The 16,961-nt window shown below is 40.9% G+C and overlaps 1 protein-coding gene across 1 annotated transcript in view; it reads left to right on the plus strand.

Moving 5' to 3' along the window:
• Positions 1-16,961, plus strand: part of tmeff2b (transmembrane protein with EGF-like and two follistatin-like domains 2b) — a 68,869-nt gene extending 51,908 nt beyond the window's left edge. The window contains exons 6-9 of the mRNA XM_081380678.1: positions 4,575-4,723; positions 7,054-7,177; positions 7,910-8,068; positions 16,307-16,961. Of these exons, the coding sequence (XP_081236804.1) occupies positions 4,575-4,723; positions 7,054-7,177; positions 7,910-8,068; positions 16,307-16,403 (529 nt within the window). The 3' untranslated portion in view covers positions 16,404-16,961. The remainder of the gene's footprint in view (positions 1-4,574; positions 4,724-7,053; positions 7,178-7,909; positions 8,069-16,306) is intronic.

A 16,961-nucleotide genomic window follows, 5' to 3' on the forward strand; every position in this document is an offset into this window, starting at 1 on the left:
CTGAGAATGCTTGAATAAATTAAGAATCTGTGTGCATCTATTTGTGAGTGCTTGCCTGTACTCTAATAGGAACATCACTTGGTACAATTACTTGGTATTTGATTTGCTGTGATTTGTTTGTGCAAATGGCTTTCTCTTATTATTGTATTCTGAATCTGATTTATTAATCAGTGTTTTTCTGACTCTGAGAACATGTTTGACCATGTGGACTTAAAGAAGCTCACTACTTTATTAAATTTGTCTACTAACAATGTCCAACAGTGGATATACATGCATCATCTGATCCCTCATGAATAAATGTCATTTCCACCATCTCAAATCTACAGAGCCTCTAAAGGGACATGGTGATGGGAAAAAAATTAGATGGGAGGAAAAATATATATTTCAATGCTTTTGTGTTAACTCACTAGACTTTTCCGTTCCCTCGCAAAACTTTGCATTTGCAAAGTTTCCAGAGGGAACGCAAAACATTTGCGATAAAGTGCAAAAGCATTGACCAATCATTTTCCCTACCATCTCATATTTTTTCTCATCACCATGTCCCTTTAGGGGCTCCGTACAAATCACCATTGATTATGTGGTGGAAATGACAGCAATGGAGATGACATTTTGAAATCTAATGATAACTACTTTATATTGCAAATTTTTTGTAACCTAAATGCACATAAATAATAATGCATACATTTTACATAATTACAACTTGATTGGAAATGTTAACAAGTGATATTTACTATGAATTTTCTTTGTATTCTTCATACTGTACATCACATGTCTCAGATTTCATATCAAGTATGCACATTGTTGTCTTTTTGGTAATGAAGTACAGTAACTTTTGTAAAACCTTATTATAGGGACAAAATTGTTCCTCTTCAGACGGTCTCTCGATGCCATGCCGGGGACCGACGAATTCGAGTGAAACTAAACGAGCCAATGCACATTGGCGTGCAATCATTTGCAGCAATCAATGAGCAGCAGGTGCGATTGCACTTCAACTTTTTGCTTCGGAGCCGAGCGTTTTGATGCTGTTTAATCTATTGAGTGATCAAACAACGAGCAAGCTCTTCAGGAGGATCTCTCGTGTCTGGTGCGGGCGATACAGCGCGGCAGCAGGGTCGACTTTCTTTCTCTTTCTCTTCTATCTCTTTTTTTGTTTGTTTTTGTGTTGATGAGCAAAACAAAAAGGCTGTTTTCACAGCTGGTAACAGTGCGCCAAGAGCGCTGAATAGCCGTTATTACGGCTGGTAAGACCGCCGTGAAGAGAGACAGTGCACGACAAGCTGCATTTCCTGTCTGTGTTTGCTGCAACCGTTCCCCTGCGGAGCACCAAGGAGAGCAGTCCCCTGAAAGAGCTTACACAGGTGGAGCGCATCTTTTTAAAGATGTCACTCTACCTTTGTATTTCTGGATGCGGTCGTTACCTGGGATCGCGGGATGGTCACAAGCGCTGCATCGTGTGTCTGGGCATTGAACACACTGTGGCAGCGTTCGTGGATGAGTCATGTACCCATTGTGGGAGGATGACCATCTCGGAGCTACGGTCGAGACTCAGTCCCTGCACCTCTGCCTCAATCTAACTCTCCTCTAAGGGTTACTTCAGGCAGTAGTACGGGTGACCTGAGGATCTTGGTGAGCACGCTTCCTTCGGCGAACCAACCCCCTAGGAACCCTCATCCCTCCCACGCTCCGCAGCCAGTAGAGACGCCGACAGAACGCGCTGGACCATCCACGAGGTGTGTACCAGCCATGTCCTTCAGCGCTCCCCAGGATGACCAGATGTCGATCGCTGCTTCGGAGAGTGGGTCAGGCTTCTCTGCGGATGATGATTCAGCGCCGCTGCCCCCTTCGGGTGTGACAGCAGTGCCCGAATTGGACCCGGAGATGATGGTGATGACATGACATGCTTTCCCAAGCCACCAACAGGATCAGCCTCGTGTAGAACCCTCCACTGTGTCCCGAGCCCTCGAGCCTGAGCCCTCAAGATTGGTTTCTCAGGGTGGCGCGCGCTGGTTCTTAGCAACCCACCCCGGTTCCTTTCTTCCCGGAGGTGCATGAGGAGTTCACTGGGTCATGAACGGCCAGAAACCGTCCCGGTGGCTCCTCCTCCCTCATCACCCTTGATGGCGGGGCGGCTAAGGGTTACACGCGCACCCCTCCAGTGGAGCGGGCCATTGCTATGCAGCTGTGTCCTAACTCCACTTGGCGCAGAGTGCTGTGTCTCCCTTCCCGAGCCTGTAAGTACTCGTCGGACTTAACCGACAAGGCTTACAAGGCCTGTGGGGAAGTCGCCTCTGCCATACACGCTATGGCGTTGTTGCAGGTCCATCAGGTCAAGGCACTGATGGACCTGCATGAGGGTGGTCATGATCCCCAAGTTCTTCATGAAAGTCACGGAGGGGGCCCTTGTTCCCATGAGAGAACAGGGCGTTCGTATCCTCAACCATCTCGAAAACTGGCTCATACTAGCACACTCTCAAGATCAGTTATGCGAACACAGGGACCTTGTGCTCAGGCACCTCAGCCAGTTGGGTCTTCAGGTCAACTGGGAAAAGAGCAAACTCTCCCCCGTGCAGAGGATCTCTTTTCTCGGTATGGAGTTGGATTCGGTTGCACAGACAGCGTGCCTCACAGAGGAACACGCTCAGTCGGTGCTGAACTGCTTGAACACGTTCAAAGGCAGGACGGCGGTACCACTGAAATTTTTTCAGAGGCTCCTGGGGCATATGGCAGCGGAAGCAGAGGTAACTCCGCTCGGGCTGCTCCATATGAGACAGCTTCAGCACTGTCTGCATGGCCGAGTCCCGAGATGGGTGCCCTTGGAACAGGTGTCCAGGCATGCTGAGGTGTTCACAGATGTCTCTGCCACCGGCTGGGGTGCCACATACAAAGGGCATGCAGTGTCAGGGGTGTGGATGGGCCCCCAACTGTCAACTGCCTCTATTTGCTAGCAGTACGTCTCGCTCTGAGCCGCTTAAAGAGGCCGCTATAGGGCAGGGACGTGCTGGTCCGTTCATACAACACTGCGATCGTTGCGTACATCAACCGACAAGGTGGTCTACGCTGAGGTCGTTGCGGGCCATGTATGTCCCCGGTGTGCTCAGCCATGTGGCAGACGAGCTATCACGAGCTGTTCTCCCGGGAGAATGGCGACTCCACCCCCAGGCGGTTCAGCTGATCTGGACAGAGTTCGAGATAGACCTGTTAGCCTCCTCAGAGACCTCCCACTGCCAACTGTTTTACTCCCTGACCGAGGGAACACTCGGCACGGGCGCACTGGAACAGCTGGCCCCGGGGCCCTCGAAAATATGCATTTTCCACAGTGCGTCCCTTATTGCTCCAGAGTGAAAAACCTGTTGAGTCCTCCAACACCCTCGGCCCGGATGTGGCAGAGCATCCGGTGCCAGGCTTTATCCGTTGAATAATTGAGAACCGGGTCTAGGCTGGGTTCCAAATATGTGACCCTGCGGGGATCCCAAATGTGTATCCTTCCACGGCTGCTCCTAATCGAAGCCTGTGTCTTTCCCTTGGGCTAAGTCACCCAGTATTTCATATTGCAGTACAAACTTTGGGTTAGTCCATATGTATATCTCCACATAACTCCTTCGGGGAAGAACGCAGCGTTCTCCTTCCTAACAGAAAGGGCATGCTTTCCCAGTGTTATCTAAAAATCTCACTGTATTGGTTATCACAGAACAACAGTGACAGATAAACTCTGTGTAAGCCCTCTCCTATCGTCCTTCCAGGCAAGAGGGGCTCAGCAGTTGTGGCCCTTTGTTAGGGATTCCTATTCGTGGTGTCGAGAGACAGACTGAAGAGGAACATCTCGGTTACATTGGGTAACCCTCATTCCCTGAAGGAGGGAACGGAGACGCAGTTTTGAATTTTTGAAAACTGATTTCAAAGTTTTTGAAAATGATACCGTACCATTATTGTATTAGTGTAAACGACAAAAAAAGCGAATTTGTGAAAATGGTGATGTCATGCGCATGCGTATTACATGTTTAGTCTATAGGCGCGTATGTTTCTTTACAAAGTGACTACTGGCCTGAAATACAGCGTTTTTAATCGTATTGCAGATCCATGTGAACGGATAGTTTTGACAAAGTTGTCTTCTGTACATGAAAAATGCACAAGAAAAAAATTCTGTTTCAGTACATAAAGAAAAATAATAAAAATAAGCCCTGGGACATAACTATAGTTGAATAAACAAAACAGTCTTATATAGGGAATTTATTGTCTCACCCTTACTAGAAAACCCAGGCATGAATCTTCATCTAGTGCGGACAGTAAAGTTTACTCTGCCCTATGTTTACTCTGCCCCCCCCCTCTCTCTCTCTCTCTCTCTCTCTCTCTCTCTCTCTCTCTCTCTCTCTCTCTCTCTCTCTCTCTCTCTCTCTCTCTCTCTCTCTCTCTCTCTCTCTCTCTCTCTCTCTCTCTCTCTCTCTCTCTCTCTCTCTCTCTCTCTCTCTCTCTCTCTCTCTCTCTCTCTCTCTCTCTCTCTCTCTCTCTCTCTCTCTCTCTCTCTCTCTCTCTCTCTCTCTCTCTCTCTCTCTCTCTCTCTCTCTCTCTCTCTGTAGGTGTGTGTGTAACATCGATTGCTCCCACATCAGTTTTAATCCAGTTTGTGCATCAGACGGCCGTTCCTATGACAACCCCTGCCAGGTGAAAGAGGTGTCGTGTCAGAAGCAGGAGAGGATTGAGGTCAAATACCTCGGACATTGTAAGGGTCAGTCGCAACTCTCAATTTTTTCAAAACAAATGTGTTCACCTCTGCTCCAGCCTGACAGTCTAATGACTTTCATTCTACTCCCGATCTGATGAGGTTATGAGAAAAGTTACCCCTCACACACCATTTCTCTTACAATGCTTTGTGATTTCTTTTATGATTTTTTAATAAGCATAACTATATTCTGTAGCCAATGTATATTTAGTAGAGCTTAGTAGATTAAAATAATCACATGAAATGCAATTTTTAGATTTTTTGACCCAGCCCCAGTCATAATAAAAAATTAGAAACCCATGATCATTTGTATAAAATTCCTCACAGCATTTTGATGCATTATTGGCCCAATTTAAATGAAGAAATCTAAAACTGATTTTTTTCTGAAGGTTCCTGAACAACATGTAAGTGTTGTTACTGCGCAAAAAAAAAAAAGCATACTAAATTATATTTGTATTTAGCAAGGACACATTAAAAAGTGACAGTAGACTTTTACATTGTTACAAAAATTATATTTCAAACAAATACTTTTTTTTTTTTACTTTATATTCATCAAACAACCCTGAAAATTGCATTGTGGTTTTCATAAAAATATTTAGCAGCACAACATTGAAAATAAGAAGAAATGTTGAGCAGCAAATCAGCATATTAGAATGATTTCTGAAGGATCATGTGACACTGAAGACTGGAGTAATGATGCTGAAAATATAGCTTTGATCACAGGAATAAATCAAATTTTAAATATATTAAACAAATATGATTTTAATTTGTAATAATATTCACTATATGTTGATCAAATTAAATACAGCTTTCTTGAGCATTGGAGAAAAAAGAAAAAATCTTACCAAAACCAAACTTTTGAAAGGTAGTGTAGGTTAATGTATTTTTGTCTTTTTAAAACACATTACATTTTTGTACATTAAGTTTCCCATTTAGGGAAAGAAATCAAAATAATGCATACAAAAGATTTTTGCTACAGCAGTCATTCAAATTAACAATGTTTCCCACTCATAGATGTCAAACATTTTAATTAAATGCTGACCTACTCTGATTAAAAACATTACATTTTACATTAATTTTTTCTTAAATAAATTTTCTCCTTCATTTACTAGTAAATAAGTGTCTGGTTTGCTTTTAATTTCAAATTCACTAAAAGTGTTAATAAATCAAAGGCACCAAACATAAATGTCAGTAGCTCTAAAAACAGTGTCGCTCCTCTCCTGTGATAAACAGAGTGGTGTGAAGGAGCATATTGAAAACAGTGAGTCTCTGGAGAACTAGCCTGCTTTATGTGTCCTCAACAGGCCACCGTACCCTGATACCTCCCAGTGTGTGTGACAGTTTGACTGAGTGGTGTGACCTGCTTCACAGACAGTGTCAGGAGGGAGTTTGAGAGTGAGAGAAAGAGAGAAGAGAAGAAAAGAAAGGAAGAAAGATTGTGATTGAGTAAACAGAGGGTGTGGTGTCACTGCTGTTGCATTGATCCCTCCATTGACTTACACGGATACCCTTCAAATGCTCTCTTGCACGTACACACACTTTTCTACTCACCGTTTAGAGCCCAAACGTAGTCTCTGCTAAATAGTCTAAAACTCCTTTAAAAGGCTAGTTCATCTAAAAATTAAGATTCTGTCATCATTTACTCACCCTCTTTGTGCTCAGTCTAATTATTTTAGAGAAGTCTGTGAGCAACCGATAGAAATTGAAGACTGAAATTTGAGAGCTGTGGGGAAAGGGAAGGTTTCAGCAAATTATTTATTCACATTCACATGAGTGCTGCAGGAAACGAGTTAGCACAACGATCTCAAACTCACCCTGCGTCTCAATGTCCATACTATCCATCCTAAATAGTATGTGAGACACCTGAGGCTTATATTACATCTTGTAAAAAGGGGCATAATTAGGGATGGGTATCGTTCAAAAATGTTCGATATCGATACCGATACCTTGACTTCGAGACCAGTTCCTGAATTATACTTTTTTCGATACCAATTTTATGAAACCCGTTTTTGTCAAGATTACATTATATAATACCTAAAAATTACCTTTTTTTCAGTTTGTTGACTCATTTAGGCCACCTGGGGGCAGAATATGCCTCACGCTCAAGCGCACGCAAAAAGCTTGCCTAATGATTATGAATGTGTCGGGAAAAATAGCAAGGAGACATTTTAATTTTTTATTCATAAATTAGTGTTTTCTGAGTCAGTGTTGGCTGCATAACATTTGCTGACTCGTCATCTCCGCAGCATAGTGCTCACATAACAACCTGACAACATAAACATGGTTGCAGAATTACAACAGTCTTCCTCTCTCTCTCTTTTTCTGGCTGTGTTTAGAGGAGAGAGACCAGGTGAGTGAGGTACCGTGGGGTCTTTACATCCCGTGTCCGGAGCGTTACAAGAACTACTGTGTCCATGGAGAGTGCGAGTATCCTAGCAACCTCTCGCCCCCCACCTGCAGGTAACGGCACCACACATACAACGAAGCAAACTCTTCCTTCTCCCTCACCTACACACCCACTCTTTAAAGGACAGTGTGAGATTGATTTTGGAGAAGCGGTGAGAAGACAAAAGCAGGGGAGAGAAATGAGAGATGAGATGAGAATGAGATGAAAGATGTGAAGGAAGGAGAAAAAGAGAACAGATATTGTGTATGTGCCTCTGCCTAAAAGATGACTCATTCCTACCAGCTGTGTGTGTGAGAGAGAGTGTGTGTGTGTGTGTGTGTGTGAGAGAGTGTGTGTATGTGTGTGTGTGTGTGTGTGTGTGTGTGTGTGTGTGTGTGTGTGTGTGTGTGTGTGTGTGTGTGTGTGTGAGAGAGAGAGAGTGTGCGCTGGCTGGCAGGTGTCCCTTTAACCGCCTCCTCTGAGAGGTCGAGGTTCTAATTAAACAAGACTATGTTTTTCCCAGTGTGCACCAGCTCCCTGCTGCACACTCACTCCCACACACACACACTTTCATTGCTTTTTTGCACCTATAAACACTGAATGCCTAGTAATTATCCACAAAAAGTGGCATCAACATCCTACTGCCATGTGATTATACTCGCGCTCTTTCACTGTCCTCTATCATCACATCAACACACACACTACTTGATGTCTTGGGGTCTGCTGAAATAGTCTATTGATTATGCCCATCTTCTCTTTGCTTTAAACTTTAACATCAGTTTATCTTGTTTGTGTGTGTTTTCCAGTTGTCATTCGGGCTTCATTGGGCCGCAGTGTGATAGGAAGGACTATAATGTGATGTACGTGGTACCTGGTTCTGGAAAACTGCGTTACGTTCTGATCGCATCCATCATTGGGGCTCTGCAAGTGGCCATTATCTGCCTTGTAGTGCTTTGCATCACACGGTGAGCTTAAATACACAGATTTTTCTCTAAACACTCAAACTTCACAAATGCACGGTCATGGTTTTCTGATGTTGGTCCCATGTAGCTGGAAAAAAATCATAAATGGACAACTTTAAAGGCGATTTTCTCAATGTTTGGATTTTTTTGCACCCTCAGATTCCAGATTTTCAAATAGTTGTATCTCGGCCAAATATTGTCCTATCCTAACAAACCTTACATCAATGGAAAGCTCATTTATTTATTTTAAAAAATTGACCCATGTGACTGGTTTTGTGGTCCAGGGTCACATCTGTCATTATGTATAAATCCTATCTAAACATTATCTATTGGATAATTATAAATAATGTTACTATGTACATATTTATTCTCTATTCATATCATGGTTTCCGCAAAAATATTAAACAGCTGTTTCCAACATTGATAATAATTTTTTTCTGAGCAGTGAATCAGCATATTAGAATAATTTCTGAAGAATCATGTGACACTGACGTGTGACACTCAAATCGAGTAATGATGCTGAAAATGAAGCTTTGCCATGACAGGAATAAATTACATTTTATAACATATTACTTGATGAGCATAAAGAGACTTTCAAAAACAATACAAATAGTTTACCAACCCCAATGTTTTGAATGGTAGTGTTCATACTGATTTTTGGCAAACTATCCTTTTAATATAATATACAATACATGTATATGTTAGGGATAATGTACATCCAGCCGGTTGTTATTGCGGAATATCGCTGATCAACCTTTCGGGGTTTATTCTGAAATAACTACCGGCTGGATGTACATTATCTCGCTTATTACACGGCTACTTGCCACATAAGTAAACAATTAGACGTTAAATATTTATTAGGTATTTTCAGCGAAGAAAGCAGTTGCTAGCAAGCGGCAAGTTCAGACTAGACGGACATTTAAGGAATATGATACAGTAATACCATTTATTACACTGCATTTTACCACACAGTTAATTATGGGGATAAAAGATATTGATTGCTGCAAAATGGACGCAGTGAAACAAGAGAGCGAGTCTGCGATGCCCTGATGACAATTAAATAATTGTACACAAAAATATTGATTTGAGTTTTAATATTTAATTAGCTAATTATTTAATTAGCTCACCAAAACTTCCATGAAGAAAAACTGTTCCTAGCAAGGGCTGACTTCATTTTCCCGGACAAGCCTGCGTTATCAGTTTTTAACGGTTGTTATCGGGGAATAACATACCACGATTGACCTATCAGAATCAAGTATTCCACTGAGCCGTATAATAATATGTATTAACTGCATGTACACAGAAATACACACACTTGTATGAATGCGGTGACAGCTTTGCTGATTATAATGGGATTCGAGTGTTCTAGTATTGTCGCATTGCACACTGCCTGTATATAATTTATTCAAAATTCAACAGCTTTGTTTTCCCTGCTGCTGAGAAGGACAGTGTGATTTTCTTGATTGTCTGATTGATTCGTTAACATTTCTCAGCTTGGTCTAGATGTGAAGCCTACAATAAATAAATATGGCATGCAGTTGCCTCAGACAAAATAAGTTTATAATTGTAAACCATGTAAATCAGAATAACTGTGATTGCAATTTCCAGAGAAATTATCAACAATTGTGATTTACAATTATTAAAACCTGATACACACACACGTGCAGTCATGAACAAACATGAAGTGAAAGGCACACTGTACTACGCAGTGCCCTCCTTCACCTTACAGCCCGCAAACCGTTTCTATAGCAACACACTTTCTAACTGCAGCAGTGACTTAGGACGACTTTCTCTTATCTGTCTCCTCTTGCTTTCTCTCTCTAATTTTCTCAAGTCCTGTCTCTCACCGTCTCTCTCTCTTCATGTCTTTCCTTCTAGCTAATCAAAGATGCTCAGACTGAAGCATGTTTAATCAAACACTCCTGCAAGGACGTAGCGATTAGGTGATTGTAATGATTCTCTGACGCCGCGTTGCATGCAGAGTGTGAGAGCTCGTCTGGGAGGTAACAAAAGTAGTGGTCCGGAGAGATTGTAATAGAGAGAAAATACGAAGAGCGAGGAAGAAAATCAAGCACTCTCTGATGAGCCATCATTCAGACTCTTTGACCTTTTGAAAGTTTACAACCCACAGTACTGCTGTTTTTACCCTCCGCTGTACCTCCACCTGTAAGCAGGCTTTCTGAGGCCTGTAATGTGTTATGGTTGTGTTGTGATTGTTGCTTTGGCTCCCAGGGACGAGCGGGGCAGTGGAATGGACCGTGATGCCATAATGGCTCTGTTGCCCTGTGTTTCCTCCCCAGGGAGAAATTGCCACCTCGTTTTTGTATAATCAGCACAAATGGTCTTCGACTACAATCCATTTAATATAACTCTCCAAAAGTAGCCCTGTAGGATCCTAAAGCAGAGAGTTTATTGATTGAAGTGAAAGTGCCAAACAGACACAACAATGCAGCAAAAGTGTTTTGCAAGGATTTAATGTCTAGTTTTTTTTTTTTTTTTTTTTTCAGGACAACATATACCCAGTAGTGAACCGTGACTCTTGAACCTTGGCCCTCTTACCCCCTACCCTCGTCTGAAATACGTTAACTCAGCCTTAAATCAGCCTAGCTTATTGTGTCCTCTTCTATAGTACGCCATACCTTTGACAAGAAATGCAACAAGCAAACAGCACAATGAGATAAAAAAATAATGCAAAATGTAAAAAAAATACACATCCTTGTTACAATGATTAGCATTTCACCTATGGTGACAACTGGCGGGTTGTTAAATTAATGGCACACAAAACCAACAAAAGTTTATGTAAGCCGATGCATCATGACAGTGAACATCAATCGTGACATTTTGGAACATGTTGATAATAAACAATATCATTAGACTGGATTACAGCAGACGATTAAATGTATGAAACAGACCGTGATAAACTTTTTATCTATTTATTTAATTTTACTTATGCACATGCAGAATTACAGCAAATATGCATAATGGTTGCTGAGTTGGTAAATTTACAGAATGCAAAATTTAGCAAAATTACTGTTTTCTCAAATAAAACTGAAAATATATAAAAGAGTGGCAGCAACAGCCAGAATAAAATAATTTGGCACGTGACCTATTTTAAATGATTAAATCATTTTTAAATAATAAATAACTTTAAATAACTTACCCAAACAATCTTGTTTGATGCTGTCATCCAGCAGTAGCTTGCTGGGGTTGAAATGATTTCAAATGAGAAATGAACTCTTTCCCCACCATTGACGGAATTTTCCGGCTCTTTTGCCATTACAGTTTCAGAGGGCGTACAGTTGGGCTGAATGACCATCAACAATGGGAAGGTGATATAATGGTCCTAATATCATAATGAAGAGCAAATACTCAGTGCTAAAACAGGAGGGTTGTGACACTTTAACTCTGTGATGCATGAATATTTAAATCAAAAATGGGGGAAAATCTGCAATATTTTTGTATTATTTATATACTACTTAAAGTATGTATTCATATTTTGAATTAGCTTTTTTATATTTTATATTTTGATCATTTTATTTAAGTTTAAGTAATTTTGTTCTTTTGTTATTTAAAAATATTTTGATTTAGCTTTAATTGGTTTATGGATGGGTTTGAACAGTACAGTATGTGTGGGATACTTCTCACATAAACAAAATTATGAGAAATAAAATCAATATTTTGTCTTCACTGTGCAGTTTCAGCAACAGAAAATGGTTTAGACTGTCACTGCTATAAAAAAAAAAGTATTTAATTCAAATTATGCGCAAAACAGTTTCATGGCTGCTAAGAAATATGTATGGCCATTAATTTTCTCAATTCAGCCGTCATTTGCTGGTGTGGCAAACATTTTATTTTTTGGCTGTGAATATAATGCTTTAAGACTTGGTAGGTGATTAGTTTTCTAAACCCATACAGCCAGTGAGTTAAAGGTTCTCTTCACTGTGTAAAACTAAATGTTTGCGAGCAAGAGGATGGAACTAATTAAAACAGGAACAGCTTTGGTCTGGTCAAGAATCAGTGTCCCCCGCGTACCCTGCTGCCTCCGAGCCAATTTAAGAGCCAGGGGCGCACTCTGCCCTATGCAAAACATGACATTTAATAAAGCGAAGAGGAAAATATAATAAAAATTCCTTGTGGTGGAAGGTTTCCCCTGCCGAGCTGCTAGGGAAGCGAGAGAAGCTGTTAATGAGACAATTTAAACCACAGCAAGTGCCTGTCTGCCAGTATCTGATTTCCATTCGTCTGTCTTTCCGTCTGCCTTTTTCTGTGCATTTTATACTTTATATGTTTAGAGCTGAACTTAACGCATAAATGTAGTACAATTAATTATGCAAAAGAACCTGTTGTCAGATTACTTTTTTCAAGTAATGAGTTACTTACTTCTTTCCCCGCCAGTGTTTTTGATCATTTTCACAAAAGTTTCATGGCCCCCAGAATATTTTGTTTGAATATATGAACTTAAGAACAGAGCCTCTCTTATTAAAAAAATAAAAATAAAAAAAGTTTTATTCTAGCTTTATCAACACTTGAACGCAGGCAAGTTTCATTAAAAAAGCAACATTTTGAGGAAAAAGCTGAGAAAATTGTGTTTTTGTCAAAGACTACATCCAGATCGGATTCAGAACGATGAACAAAACACAGATGAAGTAGATCAAGTCCATCAACACCCCTAAAGCTTCACAGTCCTATGCTCATCCTGTATCAACATTTCGTTCAGTAACATTAGGCAGTTTTGAGTTATATGCTGTTTAATGTTGATGATCGCGTTATTTTACATATGCATATAGTTACATATGATATCGCTTTTTTCTGCATCTTCCTCACACGTGTTTTGATCAGGAGATTCAGTAATCTTTCAGAAGATGCGTTATAGAGCCCCCTACTGTATAACAGTGAAAACACGCAAAGCCGGAAAATTCCGTCAATGGCGGGGAAGTATTTTCTGACAAATGGCGGGGAAAGAGTTAACACTTTTAACATTTATTCACTGACACCTCTCCTGTCCCCATGTTGATTGAAATTGGGAGTAAGTGCAGAGGTATTTCCTTCAGCCTGAGGCTTATACAATTCACTTTTGGCGTGAAAGGGCCTTTACAGTTGCCAAAAATATAACTTTTTTATTATTATAAAAAACAAAACAAGCAAGCCTAGTCCAGGTGAGAAAAAGTAATGAAAAAGAAAGGTAACATTACTTTCCATAAAAAAGTAACTAGTAACACAATCAGTTACCTTTTTAAGTGAGCAATGCAATATTGTAATGCATTACTTTCTCCAACAATGATAAAAAGTAACTTTTTTCAGAAAAAAAGTGATGCAGGCTTGCTCATAAGAACATAGATCAACTTAAAAAGCCCTGTGTGAATGTCTACCTCGGACAAAATTGGATTACTATAGACCAGGGGTTTTCAAAGTGTGGGGCGCGCCTCCCCAGGGGGTGCCAGAGCATGCCAGGGGAGGCCCGAAGAGTGGTAAAAATTATAGCCTAATAATTAGTTTAAAATATAATTATTGAGTTTAATTATTATATGTAATTTTTTTTATGTATTTAAATGTTTTTATTTAAACGATACTAAAAATAATAAGACAAAAATAAGATAAACATTTTTCACCCAGAATGCCGTAGCTGTGAGTTCGCTGCTGTTTGGCAAGCCCGCCAATACAGATATGCCTATTAATACAATGGAGCGATTTCTGAGACCCCCCCGATTCAAAGCCTTCAAATTCAGGGCTTAAACCCAAAAGACGACGAAATGATGATCAGTATTTGAGGTTAGCATTTACGTGGACAGGACAAGTTGATGAACCACAACCTTTATGTGTGGTTTGTTAGGAGATTTTGGCTAATGACAGCATGAGACCCGCAAAACTTCGGCGACACCTTGAAACCAAGCATGTCGAGGTAACAGGAAAACCTCCAGAATTTTTCCACAGAAAACTTCAAAGCTTTCAATGTCAAAAAATAATTGTGGGAGATTTTGTCAAATTAAATGGAAAGGCCACTGAAGCTTCATATCGCGTTGCATTGCGTATAGCCAAGGCAGGCAAAGCACATACCATTGGAGAGACGTTAATTCTGCCGGCAGCGGAAGACGTGTTCTCTGGTGGTAGGAGAGGCAGCGGCTTCTAAGATCGATTCTGTTCCACTATCTGACAACACAATAAGTCGGCGCATCTCAGACATGGCACAGGATGTGAAGGAGCAAGTGTTAGACAGCTTCAGACACAGCCAATTTTTTGCACTCCAGATTGACGAATCCACCGATGTGGCCAGCTGCACTCATCTGTTAAAACATGGACATTCAAGAAGAGTTTCTATTTAGTAGTCCTTTGCCCACCCACACAACAGGTGAACAGATTTGCAAAAAATTGAACAAATTTGTGAGAAAGAACGATATAGACTGGGAACGCTGCTGTGGCATATGCAGTGATGGGGCAAAATCAATGACGGACCGCCACAGTGGTCTCATCTCGAAGGTTTAAGAGGTAGCCCCGAGAGCCGTGTGGACCCACTGCACAATCCATAGACAAGCCTTAGCTGCCAAGAAGATGCCAAATGATCTTCGGAGTGTCCTCGATGAAGCTGTGAAAATTGTCAACCTGATTAAAGCACGACCTCTAAATGCTTGTCTTTTCCACATTTTATTAGATGAATTGGGAGCGCATTACAAACAGCTGCTTCTGCCCACCGAAGTCCGCTGGTTGTCACGGGGCAGAGTTCTATCACGACTTTTTGATTTGCGTGAGGAAGTACTACTTTTTCTGTCAAATGTTCAAATCCCCACTGGCGCAGCACATGAGCAATTTCAATTGGATTGCAAGGTTGGCATAATAGAACGCCTCAACACGCTTAATACATCATTTCAGGGCAGAGACGGCAATGTGTTCTTGGCATATGAGCAAGAGTCCTCGTTCAGGAGAAAGCTGGATCTATGGGCCACTCGTGTGGAGAAAGGATGCTTGGACATGTTTCTCACGCTGGCTGATTTCATGAAAGAGACAGGGCTGTCAGTGGTTACTATTCAGCCTTTGGTCACTGAACACTTGAAGGGTTTGTGTCAGCAATTCACACACTATTTTTCTGACAAGAGACAATCCAGGATGAGTGGATTCGCAATCCATTCAAGTTCAAGCCAGCAGAAAGTGACGCACTGTCTATACAAGACAAAGAGTCTTTGATTGATCTGACAAGTAATCATGAAGTTAATCATGATAACCATTGGGTCAGTTATGTCAAAAGGGAGGCCCACTGTCTTAGACTTTGAAAACTTTATAATTTTTAGGGGCTTTATTAGCAAGTATTGATATGTGATTATTTTTATTTAATTTGATTATATATATATATATATATATATATATATATATATATATATATATATATATATATATATATATATATATATATAATTTTTTTTTTTTTTTTTTTGACAGCCATAATCTAAAATCTAAATGTGATTTTTCTGTTAGGAAAAATTGCAGTTGTTTTTTAAAAGCCCAAGTTTGCTGTGCTTATTTGTAGGCTGCACAAATTGTTCAAAACATTTGTGATTACAGTATATCAATACAGCTATAATAATAATAATAATAATACAATATTAATATTTCTTATTTTGTATACATTCATTCAATAATAATAGGGCTGCCTCCTATTAGTCGACTAAATGTTAGTCGATGAGAAGAGGCTTAAGCCCAATTTATACTTCTGCGTCGAACTCACGCCATAGCTACGTCGTAGGCTGTTTGTAGCACACGTACCCTTCGGCGTACCCTGATGTGCACCTCTGCAAAAATGTAACCGCGTCAGTTCTACGCGGATGCAAGTGCTGTGATAAGCCTGCTAGAACCCCTCTCTCGGGTTTCACATGTGTAATTCTACACTCTGCATGTGTAATTGCGCGTCAACGCGGACAACGACGCAGAAGTATAAATGAAAACCAATGCGTAGTCTATAGCGTAGAGGCTCCGGCGTAGGTCAGACGCAGAAGTATAAATCAGCCTTTAGTCGACCAAAATTGTATTAAGTTAGTTAGTCGCAAAAAAAAAAAAAAATCCACAGGAAGTGGCGAAATCACGCAGTCCGTGAGGGACAGATCATTAACGGCGGGTCCTTGTGGCAATTACAGTGACTGGTCACTAATATTTATGGCTGTCGTTAAACCATCAATCTTTAATTTTGACAGAAAACCACAGAAACGCTACTCATTACAAGTTTGGGAATATAAAACTTTTTTTGTGTGTTTACAGAAGATGTCCACGTGGGAATCGGATAGCACGGCAGAAACAAACCGTTCCACACTTCAACTCCGAAAACACCCTGCGGGCCTCCACCAGACTCATCTGATGAACCCTTAAACTGTGCTAGTAAAAAAGAGTGACATGTGCTAAAGACAGCAAAGAAAGGCCCCAGGGAATTGTGGGAACACACACCCCTATCCAGACAGGTGTGTAAGACCTGAGGCGGGACTCATGGCAGTGTGCAAACCTTCTCGTCTCTTGATTCCCATAGGATGCACACAGAGGATGGGCCTCATGGGACGGGCCTGCAGTGGTTTTTCCACCTGGCCTGCAGGCTTGAGTAAAGCTCAGTGAGAAAGAGAAAAGGCAGTCAGCTTCGTCAAATCGTCAGAGCGTACAGCCAAAAACACCTCTTCCCTGGGGTTGCAACAGTCTGGAAAAGAGGAGTGTGGACGGATGGATGAATGGATGACGGATGGATGACTGGAGCGGTGTGCCACATGTTGCCTTGTATTTGTTGTCTATGACACCATAGAAAAAAAATGAGCTCTCCAAGGCTCTCCTTGGTTATGTATTATATATTTACAATAGGTTAACATACTTGTGATGTTATTTTTCTTCGTTTTTATTCGCTGTAATGTAAATAAATTATTTATATCATGTG

This window comes from Scardinius erythrophthalmus, assembly GCF_964197995.2.
Source record: "Scardinius erythrophthalmus genome assembly, chromosome: 12".
In the NCBI taxonomy this organism is placed as follows: Eukaryota; Metazoa; Chordata; class Actinopteri; order Cypriniformes; family Leuciscidae; genus Scardinius; species Scardinius erythrophthalmus.